Genomic DNA, 13,876 nt, shown 5'->3' with positions numbered 1-13,876 from the left:
GTCTCCCAGAATCCAGGCCCAGTGCTAATGTATAATGCTTCCCAAAAAATGTTTCTAAGGGCTTTAAATGCCAAATTTAGGCATTTTAATTTGAATAGAGAACCAGTGGAAAATACTTGCTTTTGCTTTAAAAATATCACTTATGGGGCAGCTAGATAGCAAAATGAATATAGTGTCAAGCCTAGGGTTGGGAAGACCTGGGTTCAAATCTGTCTTCAGGCATATCCTAGATGTGTGACCCTGGGAAAGACACTTAACCCACATTGCCTGCTTAGCCCTTGTTCTTCTGTCTTAGAATTGATACCAAGACATAAAGGGTTAAAAAAATACTACAGGGTATTAAAAAGGGTAAAAAAAAAATCTACACATGTAAAACCCAGTGGAATTGCACATCGGATACAGGAGGGGGTTGGGGGAAGGGGAGGGAAGGAACATGATTCTTGTAACCAAGGGAAAATGTCCTAAATTGACTAATTTTTAAAAAATCAATCTGAAAAAATTGAAGGGAGAGATTCTAGGTTGTAAGATCAATTAAGAATACATGGCAGTAAGAATTCCAAGAATGAAGGGGGGGACGGGGGGGGGGGGGGGGGGGGGACTCGGAGGCACAGATGGGTGGCTCAGTGGATTGAGAATCAGGTCTAGAGACAGGAGGTCCTAGGTTCAAATGTGGTCTCAGACACTGCCTGTTGTGGCCCTGGGAAAGTCACTTGATCTCCATTGCCTAGCCCTTACCACTCTTCTGCCTTGGAATCAATTCCAAGACAGAAGGTAAGGGTTTAAAAAAAGAATTCCAAGAATGAGAAGTGATAAGGGTTTGAACTAGGACAATAGCTATATGATGGGAGAGTTGGAGATAGATGGTAGAGATTATGGAGCTAATAATAGACTAAAGGAGCAAATAACTGTATATGGGAGAGGGAGTAGAGAGTTGAGGATAACCTCAAGGTTATAAACCTGAGTGACTGGAAAGTCAATTTTTTGAGAAAAAGGAGAAGGTATATAGCTGAGTGCAAAGATAATTAAGTGTTTTGGATATAGTGAGTTTGAGGTGCCTTTGGAACATACAGTTCAAAAAAACCCAAATAGACAGGTACTCAAATGTCACTGAAAAATTAATAGGAATGGGGGGTGTGTGTGTATAGACCAGCTGTATAGCAATGATAATAGAGGAGGGAAATGGGGGGTTCATAGAGTAATTAAAAGCGCACATAAAAAAGTCCTAAAAGAAAGCCACATTTAATGGATTGTAAAGCTGATGACTGAAGGAAAAAATTATATCAGGGAGAACAAGAAGAGCACAGACTTGTATAACTACCTAGAGAAAATATTCAGGAGGAGGAAAGGGTGATCTGGTTCAAGGATTAAATTCACTAGTCAAGAATGATTATGTTTACAATATGTCCAGCGGATATAAAAACCATTTTGACTGGCAACCCCAGAGAGAACATTTTTTTGGCTGCTGATGAGGTCAGAAGACAGACTGTAAACAATTGAAAAAGGAGAGAAAATGAAGGCAACAAATGTAAAAAGCATTGCCTGTGAAAGGGAAAAAATCAAGTGAAGGGTTTTTAAAGATAGGGGAAATACAAACATATTAGAACACATCAGAGGATCAACCAATAGATGGGAAGAGATTGTATATTGTATAACCAAGAAAGAGAGGACGATGGAGAAATTTTAAAAGAGAAAAGAGAGGATGGGATCAAGTACACAAGTATATGGTGTTGGTGAAAAAGATCAAATTTTCCGAAGACTAAAGTAAAATAAGAGAATGGGTAGGGTGTATTCATGTTTAGAGTTTAGAGACATAGAGGGAGGAAATGAAGTTTTGGATAATAGCATCTCTGCTTTTCTCAGCAAATAATCATGAGATTTTTAACAAAGTTACAGATATCTCCGGACAGAAAAAAATATACCTTTATTCTTTTATACTTCTGGGATAAGTGAACTCTTACTGGTTTGCCAAATACTAATGCTGGTGTAGTTGTATAATAGTCCACTGCAGCCTGAGCATCTTCTGTGGTGGACATTTCAATGAATGCCTGAAATGAAGGGAAGAAAACATTTCAGAAATATCTTCCAATATTGTTCAAAGGTGATCATTTAAAACACATCTTAAATTAGAACAGTATAGCAGCGTATTTGTAGACAATCGTAATAATTCTAAGGAAGTTAAATTTCAATTGTAGAATTAACATTTCACATTTGTACAGTACCTAACTTGCAATGTACCCATGAAGATAGTGCAAATAATATTCTCATTTTAGAAAGAAACAAAGCCCAGAGATTAAATTATTTGCCCAATATCAAACAACTGGCAACTGAATCAGGACTCGGGAACAAGTTGAATACTTCCAAACACAAGTGTTCTTTGTAATGTTATGCTTCTTTTCAAAGCAGATTCAAATGAAAAGGGAGAACAACCCTATCACTACTGAAAGAGAAGTCAGGATTCTCTAACTCTTTTTTGGTATTCAAGATTAAACTTGTTTTTCAGAACCCTATTCTTGCAGTAGTGAAATTATTTCTATAAGTACTAATGTGAAATATTAAAATGAACCATTTCTCATTTAAGTTACATGGTAGCATTAGTAGAATATATAAGTACTTTCCTAACAACCACCCTACAATAAATACAAGCCATATAAATATCTTTGTTCCCATTTTATGACAGGGAAATATAAGGCATGAAATAAAAATGTGACTTTTCTATGCTCACAAAGCTACAATGAGTCAGACTCAAACCAATTTCTTCTGATTCTAAGTCTAGAGTTCTTTCTGGTTTCAATAAGTATCTATCTATAGTACTTATGCCAGGGACAGACATCATCCTTAAACTAATGGGGCTTACTCACTTAATCCAGAAAGGGAGTGAATGCCCTTCGTAATACAAAAAGGCTAAGTAGATTTTTAAAAAGACTATTAGTTATACTATTTGCATTTATAGTTTACCTTCATTCCAAAGGATTTAAAAATGGTTTAAGCCTCACCTCATTGATTTTATTTAAGATCAGATGATTTGAAATTACTCCAAATGGTTCAACCAGCTGCAAAAGTTGGTATCTCAAGTTTTTCCCCCGTTGAAAATCCATAATGTGAACAACCCTGCTGGTTTCCTATTAATAAAAAAGAAAAGGATGTGGGCCTCAACTTAAACAAGAAGTACATGGCACAATGCTAGAATAAAACTGGTCTACATGCAATGTTTTAGTGAACTTAAAACTCACATAATACAATTCTAGAATATTTCTAGAGTTTTCTTAGGAATATGAAGGGCAGCTTGTCTTTAGAAGTGCACCACTCCCCTCCCCATTAAACACCACTTGACCCCCATGTTATACCTGTTCTCACACAATCAGTGAGACTCCTTACCCCACCTACTTCAATTTCTGCATCTGTCCATTCTCTTTCACTTTCCCTTCCTAGGAGAAAACCTTTTTTTCCTATCTATTGTCACTTCTCTTTAATTGTTATGCCATTTGCTTCATGCCTTTTTTTTTTTGCCAGCCAGTGCTAGCCTGTGAGAACATATTAATTTAGTTAAAGAACCGAACCATCATATTCTATTTAATTTTCAGGTATTTTAACAATCCCTACATTTTGTTTTTAGGAGTGGAGGACAACATATACTAGCTAGAAAATTGATTTTATAATACTAGAAATCAAAACATCCTAGGCTATAGTTATAGGGCCAAAAATGGGGGCTGCTACTGGATAGAAACAATGCCTCAATGAATAGGGAAACCACAATGGTTTGATCCTAGAAATTGGATAAAAATATGAAATCTCTATAGTAGGTGAAAGTGTTTCTTGATTTATATATTTGCTAGTATATAGATCAAAGATGTTCCCTTAAAATACATTTATTTTGAAAGGAAAAAGCACATACGGATGAAAACCCTGATTTTATGCAATTAAGCTTTGTACAAGTCAGATTGCAGATGGAAGAATGAAGAGTAAAAAATTATTGCCTATATATTTCTAGAAAGCTATATAGATAATATATTTCCCAGCAAAATAATGGTTTCAGAAGATTACCATTATTATCTTTAATTAACATTATGCTTTTAAAAACTTTGCTTTTCTGACTCTTAGCTTTGAAGTATTTTCCCATATGATGAACCAAAATTTAATGCATAAGGAAGAGTTGATTACTCAAGAGGCCAAGTACTTGATATAAACATTTTAAATAATCAGGCCCATGTTTTCATAGTAAATACATCTAAGACTTAATACTGACCATTCTGCCTTTTTGCATGTGTCTTGGTCCTTGCATATTTCCATTTCCAGCACCTGTTCATGAGTAAGAGGGGGGAAATGATTTTTAATGTTACAAATATACATTCACATACAATATAACTGTTGTTTATACCTTGATTGAAAGGGAAAGATTATCCAAAACTAATCTTTTAAATTATTAGTCAATTTTTATTTGATCACGGTATTAACCACATGAATGGCATTTAAATTAACCTTTCATCTAGTCGGTATTTTATTACTTCACTTACTGTTTCTTTCAGCTAATGATTTAAAAACATACCCATATTTCCTCTTGGTCCAACAGGTGGTCCTCCAAGATGGAATGAAGGAGGAGGGGGCCCCAAAATTCCTGGTGCTGGGTTTGTAGATTGCTGCAACATGAATGGATCACCCCTAGAAATATGAATATCAAATATTAAACATTCCAAAATATCCTGGAGTGATTTCATACTTGTCAGAGATGCCATATCTATATGGCCTATCAAAAAGAGGAAAATCTAAGCTATACTAACTTGGAATAGTACAGTAATAAATCAATAATCTGAAACAAAAAAAGAACTTGTATTTAGGAATTCAAATGTCTTAGCATATTTCTGGTACAACTTTCACTGATATATGAAATATAAAAGCTCTATAGACCCAAACTACTTATAATTATAAATAATGTTGAAAACTTAAAAAATATTAATTTACACTTACATTCCATGTCCAGAATCATTGTCAGGATTCCATTCTGGATAGCTTAAAAAAGAACAAAAAATTACCTTCAAAGTAAAAACATTATTTCTGCTTTTACTTCAGATTAGTGGAAATTTATATATTGTGGTTACAGAATATTTATAAAATTTCTTCCTTGGATAAGAGGCACTAAAAAGAATTTCAAACTTACCAAACTGAGTTAAAGGAACAAACTTGGTCTACGCACCTGAGAATTCTAATTTAGGGAAAACTTAAGGTAATAAACATTTTCCCTACAGTATGATCCATCAAGAAAGTGAAAAACATAGAAGGACCTTGGAATAGTCTTTCCCATATTCTTCACTTATTAAGATTTTCTTGATAATCAGGAGGCATGAATCTATTCCACATATTAAAAAGGATTCTCTTAGAAGCAGCCTTTTTAATAAAAGTTCTCTCAGGAATGGAATGGCTTAATAATAGTTTTTGTAGTAACTCAAAATACAACTTAATACAACTCAACCAATTAAGCACCTAAATTGTGTCTTGTCTCATCTGTAGTTATCTATTCAGTGAGGAATACCACACACAATTTTGTAGTTATAATAAAATGCACTTTAGATAAATGCCAAAAATCTGATTTAAACTGTTCTTGTGCCATAAATAAGGATGCTTAAGAGATATTTCAAACTCCTACATTTCAAGAAGAAGTTGGCAGCGTCGACTGTGTGTTGCTCCATTGATGTGTTGATTCCACTCCTGCAGCAAAGTAAATTTGTAAAATTAAAATAAAAAAATTTGTAAAATAAAGTTAAAATATTTTCAAGTGAACCAAGTTTTGGAGCACTAACACCATCTATTAATGGCCATAAAATAAAACCCACTATCTTTTGGAATCTGACCTATAAACGCATGAACTTGACAACTCTCCACTGAAGTTCTTCCTAGGGCTTGATCCTGCCCTCAAATATCTTATGCATATTCATGGGGAAAAATTGTAGCTTGGTCAACAGAACTGGTGGCCTCTGGAAAAATAGCTCTTCCTCATAGTTGATTGTGCACAATAACAGAAAGATTTTCTACGTTTTATAATCTAGTTAAGAGTTTAATTTCAGGCTGAAAAAAAATCCCCATAAATTTTGAAAATATTACATAAGGGAATATTATGGGAGGGAATTTTTAGAAAATCTGTTAAAGACAGCTTTTTTGTGGTAAGCTAAGGGGAGAGTATGCCTACCACCTTTTATATTCTACCTAATTTGTTAGTTCAACATAACTTTAATTACCTTTTTTACTCCCCCTTCTCACATTTAGGGTCAAAATCAAAGCCTTATCTTATAGGGAAATACTAATGGACTGTCACTCGGAATTAAAAATTAGTTAAGAGTATCCCTTTAATTACAAAACATGTTTTCCTAAAACAAACAAACAAAAAAAACCCTTAATGTTTTCACTTCAGTCCTATTTTTTCAGACATTTTCAAAACCTGAAACCTATTTCCATAAAAACAAAATTGGGAAGGGCAATATGATACAGAGGGAGAAATGAAAATGCTAAGTTTTAAATCAGGAACTGTGAAAACTTGAGCAAATCTTCATCTTTTGGGACCTCAGATTGATATATAATAAAATAAAGAGTTGGACCAAATAACTTCTCTAAGGTCCTTGGTAACTCTAAATCTATGATCTATAGTATAGCAAATGTTTCATTACCTGAAAACTTCAATTAAGCAATCTTTGTTTGTTAAAAGAGCTGAAAGTTGGGGCCTATGAAATTCACGGCACAATGAATTTTATTAACTCTTCTAGGGATTGTAGTCACCAAAAGTAATCCAGTTGTGTACTTCAAAATTGTATCCTCTTTAGAAGCAAAATCAACAGAATACACCACTCTGGTTTCTATGAGCTGGTCTAACATCAGACCACTGTCAATGAAAAATATTGCCGCTGGCCGAACAGGCACAAATATTAATAGCGAATGTTTTTACATCTCTTATTTATAGAATGACTATCTATAAATTAAAGCAGCGATAAGTAGGATTTAAGGGGAGAATTCACCAAGCAGGAATCTTATTTACACAAACCTATAGTAGATGGGACGACAATACAGAATACCAAGATGTTTATAAGTCAATTTTCCCACACTATACTTAACAAAGGGACCAACTTCCAGTAGAAGTAGCAACTTCTTTCTTTGTAGGTGAAAATGTGATCATCCCTGACCTAGACAAATTTTAACCCCAAGAACACATCTTCCCCAACCATGACCTAACAAAATCTAGTCCTAATTTTCTGGAAAAATTTTCAAACCACCCAATACATTAATATATAAGGTTCAACCTATCAAAGGGTTGCAAAGTTTCTCTAACTGTGGGGTTTGGATTTAAATAATTTTTTCCTGATTCTTCATGAAAAATCAGAATTAATCTTAAAGAAAGGTAAAGGTAATCTTGTGTGTCAGATTAATGAAGTTTATATGAGGATATGGGTTAGTTGTGACCTAGGCTAAAGTTTGAATGATCATCTCTAACAAAGACAAATGGGAAGCCTTTTTAAAGAATTATGAGAAAATAAAGACAAAGAATGTGGTAAGATTGAAGTGGAAAAAGTTACCCAGAAAATATCAAAGAGGGATATGAAAATTGTATTGCCTTAGATAACAAAAAAGAAATACTAGGTTGGTAAGAAAAGAAATATGAGATTCAATACTAAAGTTCTGAATACCTTCCTCTTAAAGAAAATACTTTAAAAAAAATCACTTTAAAACATTTCAAAGGAACTTTAGTGCCATCATAGTGACAAAAAATTCTACTCAAAACTTTTCTAATTCTTTTAAAACTTTGATTCTGCCTATTATTTAATGCCACCACCAAGCTATGACAAATTTTCCAGAATATGCAGTGCATATAAAAAGGGCAGGATTAAACCTAAAGCATAATCCCCTACTGCTTCATCTATGTTACTAAAAACGAATGTCTACACAAAAGCAACAGTCATGTTAATACAAACTAGAAGCATAAGGGAATAAATGCTTTTAGTAAAACATAAAAATTGGCAATAAACTTGGGGAAAATTATACGTCAATTTTTAAAAGAAAACTTGAATTTTTTTTTTCAAATTCACACATTTTGACAAGATTACAAAAGCAGGCTGGACACATGGCTTGTGATTTTTAGCAATGACTGATAAAGCTATATATCCCTTTGTTTACTACTTATTTTTTTATTTAGATCCACTTAAGTAGGTAAGTACTAAACGGTGCTAATTATTTGGATAAAATGCAATTTATATAAAGCACACATTTCTTTAATCTGAGTTTCCTCACACATTCCTTTACTGCATTGTCCTGTTCTATGTACCAGCAGCAAATTTCAGTTTACTGCTCAACAGTGCAACACATGGTTAAAATGAATCTTCAAATTCATGCAATTTTATATCTTTATAGTTCTCTATCAATTGCCTCAATAACAGCATTAGCAAAAAATGAAGTAGGCCCTAAGAACACAGTGTAATTGGCAATTTCCCTTGGGATTTAGAGATCTTTTATTGCGTTTCACCTTTAGGAATAAGCTTAATTTAAGAAACTTTTCATCCATTATATCAATTCACAATAAAACTCAAGGTCTAGTTTAGATGGACCCTAAATTTAAGTTTCATTAATATACAAGCAATATTTAACAGTTGGGGGGGGGGGGAGTGGAGGGAAAGGGGGGTGGCACCTACTGTGGAATAGAAAAATGCTGATTTAAGCATTTAGAATTAGCATTCTGGAGGGAAAACCACATCTCAACAAAAATTTCAATACTGCTACAAAGTAATTTGGCATTTTGAAATATACTAGGATTAGTGAAAACTTATGGGGTATTTTACCTAGTTAGTATTTTTAAAGAACCTGCATGTCATCAAAATAAACACATTCAACTGGTTATTCTCTAATTTTAAAGTTTAAATTTCCAAAGTGCTCTGTAAATTCAAGTATTTCAGATTAAAATTGCAATCTTTTTAGTGTCGTAAAGTACCACCCCTTATCTGGGTAAACCAAAATTCAGAGATTCAAGCAGAAAAGGAGAATATGGGTGATGATAAGTAGCTTTTTAATAAGTTGTTTTTTAATAGAAGTAACTTAATTTGGGTAATTTTGATCACTTAAAAATTAATACTCCTTTTAAATGTTTTAATGGAATAGATGTGGGTAGGAAATGATACTTTTAGATGTTACTCTAAATTCAATTTCTTAACAGAATGTTCCCTGAAAGTTGAATGACCTTATATCAGACCAGGAAAAATTGATGGTCAGGAACTACATCAAGGTAGGAGTGCCCTTAAAATCCAATTGTATTATATTTTGAAAATAGCGAGAATGGATAAAATTGAAAAAGTTGAAAGAGAAAGGACAATGTGTTCAAAAAAGGCATTTTGAGTAAGTTGCCATTTTGCCAGATGTGAATGATAATTAAGCAAACAGAGGAGAATTAGACTTTTTTTTTGTTTAAAATGAATATAATAGAAATCTACACCTAAACCAGGTAAAGAATATGCTTACTAGGAACATAGAGCAGGATACTGCAGTAGCTGATTGAAATTTCCAAGTTTCTAAAGGGATAGATGCAACATGGGATAATAAAAAGTGAATTTTGAAGTGCTTAAGAAAAGTGTGGAAAAGGAGAAAAAAAATGATGACAAATTTCAGCCATAGTATGAGAGTTTGTGTTAAAGGAAATTAAAAAGTTAAGAATGAACTAATCTAAAATATGAAACATACTGAAGCAAACTCCAGGGCTCTACATTAACTCTTTCCCTTAGCCACAGATAAGGAAAAAAAGAGAACTGTGCAAGAACACATCTTTACTATGTAAATTCAGCAATCAAGACAGATGTGGAGAGCTGAAATCAAGCTTCCTGAATAGCACAGGACACAGACTGCAAAAAATATTCAAAACAACTCAACAAAGCAGATAAAAAAAACCTGCTTAAATGTATGGTTAAGAGGAACATATAGATGCAAAATGCCAACAAGATATCCCAGTGGATGACAGCTCAGTGGCCAGAAGTAATCTAGGCAAACAGAATATATTAATGTAAAGCCCTGGTTTAAAATGCTCAATAACAATTATCTTCCAAATAAAGCAAGTGCTCTCAAAAGTATATAAAACTTTTAGATCAACTCAACGTAATCAGACTATCGAAAGAGTAAGATATAGGTAAAAACAGATAGGTACTACAATGTAAAGGAAATTAGAAGTATCTGTTGCATTAACTCACCTTATTAGAATGAACTGGCATATCACATATAGAGCACAGATGGGGATAACCCTTCGGTAAGAATCCATGGAAGTCTTCAATATTGCTACTTGGAGGAGCGCCTCTCTTTTTCTCAAAGAGAGATCTCTCTTGTAAAGGACCAGGACCACGACCCATTCTCTCATACTCACTGTCAAATTTATGATAGTTATGTGAGGGCTCACCATAAAAAGATTCATCCCTACACCTTTCTCCATCTCTTAATCTGTCATCTTCATAATCCATTCTGTCATAATAACCAGATTCTTGAGAACGACTTCCATGGTCATAATCAAGCACTGGGTTGAGACTAGGACCACGATCATCAAAACTATCTCTTCTAAAGTGCCTTTTTTCTTCCCAATCATCCCTAGGTACTCTGTATGGTGGCTCCCGTGTAGCAGATCTGCCATCTCTACCATAACTCAATGAAGGGCCTTCTTCAGTTCTCCTCCTTTTAAGTTGTAGAAGGATCTGGGGCAAATTTTCAGGAGTAATCTTGTCCTCTGGATAACGACTCAGTTCATCTAAGTCTCTAGCAGACAGACCAAAACTGGCCAAAATGTTACTGGCCTGGTCCGCATCTCCACGGTGTTGAGAAGACAAAGGGAGTGGACCTCTACTTCCAATGTTAAATATAGATTGCAAATTATGGGAAGAAGTACTAGCAGAAGACAGTGCACTATGAGATCCTTGTTGATTCAATGAAGAACTCATTCCAAGATTCATTAAACTAGCAAGGCGTGCAGTACCCTGGTTCATCCTTCCAAGAGATGCTGGCATACTTAAAGACTGGGTAGCAGCAGCAAGAAGGCCTATTCCTGCAGATAGGTCACGCCCATGACCTTGTGAGTCCCTACTGAGAGATGACTGCTGGAATGACTTGGACATTGTAGAACTATCTCTTGTCTACCTTATGGATCAAAAAAAAATTTTTAAAGACGGCCAAAAAGAAAGCTCACACTAGAAAGCTAGTTAACTTTGCTTCGAAAATGGTAACGCCAAGAAAAAAGGATCAATAAGGACTGTAGATTCTTCTTCAAGCTGAGAACCAGCAGACAACTCTGTAGAAAAATAAGCAATTTTAGTAATAAATCCCTTTAAGCAGATGCAGTTTTTTTTTAAAAAAACATGCATCATGTTGACTTTTTTAAAAAGAAAAAACATTTAAGATCTCAAACTTACAAGGCTTTCATTACATATCTTAAACAGATTCAAGATGTACCCAGAACCTATTTTTATGAAAAAAAAAAGTCATCTGTCAAACTAATCTTTTAACTATTAAAAGTGAATTTTGTACTGAATTTAAATGAAGTGCTGGATCTCTGCATATTTCTAAATTTTGGTAAAATAATCTAAGATGGGTCTCTTCCTTTAGAAGAATAAATATGCACCCTATATGATGCTTAAGTTCCAGGAGAAAGACTACCAAAAAATAAAGTCAGAAAGTCAAAGATGAATCTGTTGTATACTGCTCTGAAAATGAAACCTCTAACACTACAGAAAAGGACCAGACCAAGTGAAACCAAAAGTAATTGAAGCTTGGGTAACAAGTATCTATTATAAGAGCTAAGACCAAATACAATAGGAGAGCTTAATGCAGCAAAATTTTTACAGAGGTGAAGACAGATGTGAACAAGAAAAACAAGTTATTTCCTATTTTAAAGATTTCTGCCCACACTTAAATCATATTGCCTTTGGTGCCTTCTTGCTGCCAATTCTACCTTAAGCTGTGCTTAATCATATAAAGTAAGGAGAAAAGGGAGATTCCAAAGAAAAAACCCAGTGCAGGAAGTATATAGGTGATCCAGGAAAGGGCACTTGCCCAAGTTAGTATTTTTTAAAAGCTCTTATGATGCTTAGGGATTATAGCACCTCTAGGAGCTTTCAAAATAGAGGAAATGAAAAGGAGATTCGAATACTTAGAAATCCCAATATTTTTTTCAAAAGAATACTTTTTTTCCTGGAAAAACTAAATTATGAATACTATCTCTTCCCAAGAGTTCTTCTTCAAACATGGATGATGATGTTGTCTTTTCTTTCCCTAAACTGATGCCATCGTCCATCTCAGAAGTGATTTCAGTAATATAAGAATTTGTAAAGCACTTTGGTAGATTCACTTAAAACAGTTTCACAGTTCAAAGAAACACATCACAAATAACTTTAGCTAAATATTGATGGCTTTATACATCACAGTAATTTTTTATATATACACATATACAAAATTAAGCCTGAAGTTAGTTCCATGTCAAGAAATTTCTTCCTTACGAGGCATTGCTCAAGTAGATACATGAACACTTTATCAACAATATACCTATATATATATACACCAAAAGTTTTATAAATTAAAAACTTCATTACAGTTAAAAAGCAAGCATTAAGTGTTAACTATTTACTAATCTACTATTATAGAACAACCTACTTTGGCTAACTTCAATGTTAGATCAAAGCTAGATATATATACATACTGTATGAATACAGTAGCAGAGGAAGAAAAATGGTATAGAAAGAAGAGATTTTAAGACTAGATTAAAAAAAAAAGATGTAGCAAAGGTAAAGAAGAGACACAGAAAGGCTATCAGAGGTGGCTTGAGTTACAGAGAATGTTCTCACATCAAAAGAGATGAATTTGAGAAAAAGACATTGAAGAAACCAATGCTAGATGAGATCCACTAGATATATGGATTAAGTTTTAAAACAAGAGACAATTGTTTAAAAGGAGGTTGTCAGTAGACTTTGAGATGAAGGGGATAAGATAAATTCCTAGGTCTGTTGAAAGTAGGCAGATATTTGCTAATGATTTTTAAAATGCCAGAATACTATTTGAACTAATTTGTATGTGGAATTACAGGCAGAATCTTTGCATCATTCATTTATATACATGTGTAACAGAGCACAATTAAAAGGGGTTTTCATAATCAAAATCTCAAAATGTTAAAGAGCAATATTAAGTTATAGCCATGTGCTTTAATTTTAGCATTAAATGTATTAGTAGTTCAGTTTAACGGCTTTGTTAAATAGCTAAATTTCCCCTCAAGGAAATCACGTGGCTTGACCACTTACAGGAGCCTGCCATATTTTCTAAGAAATGAAATAAAAACCAACAGCTATCTAAAAAAAATTTTTTTTAACTGCAGAGGAGCTATGGATCTGCAAAAAGAAAGTTAAGTGTTGGAGGCAAAAGATGACAAACAGAAAATGGATGCTGAAATAACTTAGAAAAAGAACAAGACACGGAAACAATATTGAATTTCCATGAGAACTTATACTCTCATAAAGGTTAGCCTTACACATTTAGACTTTATTAAAAGATAGCAATTCAAAGTAAGTCCTGCCATAGGACTTATTAAATCTATCAAAACCAAAAGTAGAACCAAACTTCTAAGTTACTTTAAATTACTGTAATAATCCAGCCACACAATACATATTGTTGATAAGTACATTAATGAAAGCATTTCTTATGGTTTTTTCTTGACTGGACATTAAGATATTTAAAAAATTAAATTAGGGGGTTAAAAGAAAATGAAATCTAACCAATTAGTGTTTTTTGTTAAAATCCTATTTTCAAATTTACTAAATATAAATACCACAAATATCAGAATTTCCAATTCTATTAAATGCCATCACCATATATATGTATGTACACACACACACAT

General features: G+C 33.6%; 1 protein-coding gene across 26 annotated transcripts in view; it reads right to left on the bottom strand.

Annotated features, from left to right (window-relative positions):
• The window catches only part of MATR3 (matrin 3), a 31,421-nt gene that overhangs the window by 6,549 nt on the left and 10,996 nt on the right, over nt 1-13,876 (bottom strand). For 17 of the 26 annotated variants that reach the window (XM_007473272.3, XM_007473274.3, XM_056812835.1 and 14 more), the window contains 7 exons: nt 10,203-11,284; nt 5,639-5,700; nt 4,963-5,004; nt 4,544-4,656; nt 4,244-4,296; nt 2,994-3,119; nt 1,920-2,045 (listed from right to left, as the gene is read on the bottom strand). In XM_007473272.3, the coding sequence (XP_007473334.1) occupies nt 1,920-2,045; nt 2,994-3,119; nt 4,244-4,296; nt 4,544-4,656; nt 4,963-5,004; nt 5,639-5,700; nt 10,203-11,111 (1,431 nt within the window). In that variant the 5' untranslated portion in view covers nt 11,112-11,284. The remainder of the gene's footprint in view (nt 1-1,919; nt 2,046-2,993; nt 3,120-4,243; nt 4,297-4,543; nt 4,657-4,962; nt 5,005-5,638; nt 5,701-10,202; nt 11,285-13,876) is intronic. The other 9 variants (XM_056815050.1, XM_056814731.1, XM_056816674.1 and 6 more) reach the window with 2 other exon arrangements.

The sequence above is a fragment of the Monodelphis domestica genome, chromosome 1, assembly GCF_027887165.1.
Source record: "Monodelphis domestica isolate mMonDom1 chromosome 1, mMonDom1.pri, whole genome shotgun sequence".
NCBI classification, from domain to species: Eukaryota; Metazoa; Chordata; class Mammalia; order Didelphimorphia; family Didelphidae; genus Monodelphis; species Monodelphis domestica.
This window is presented reverse-complemented; position numbering and strand designations above follow the sequence as displayed.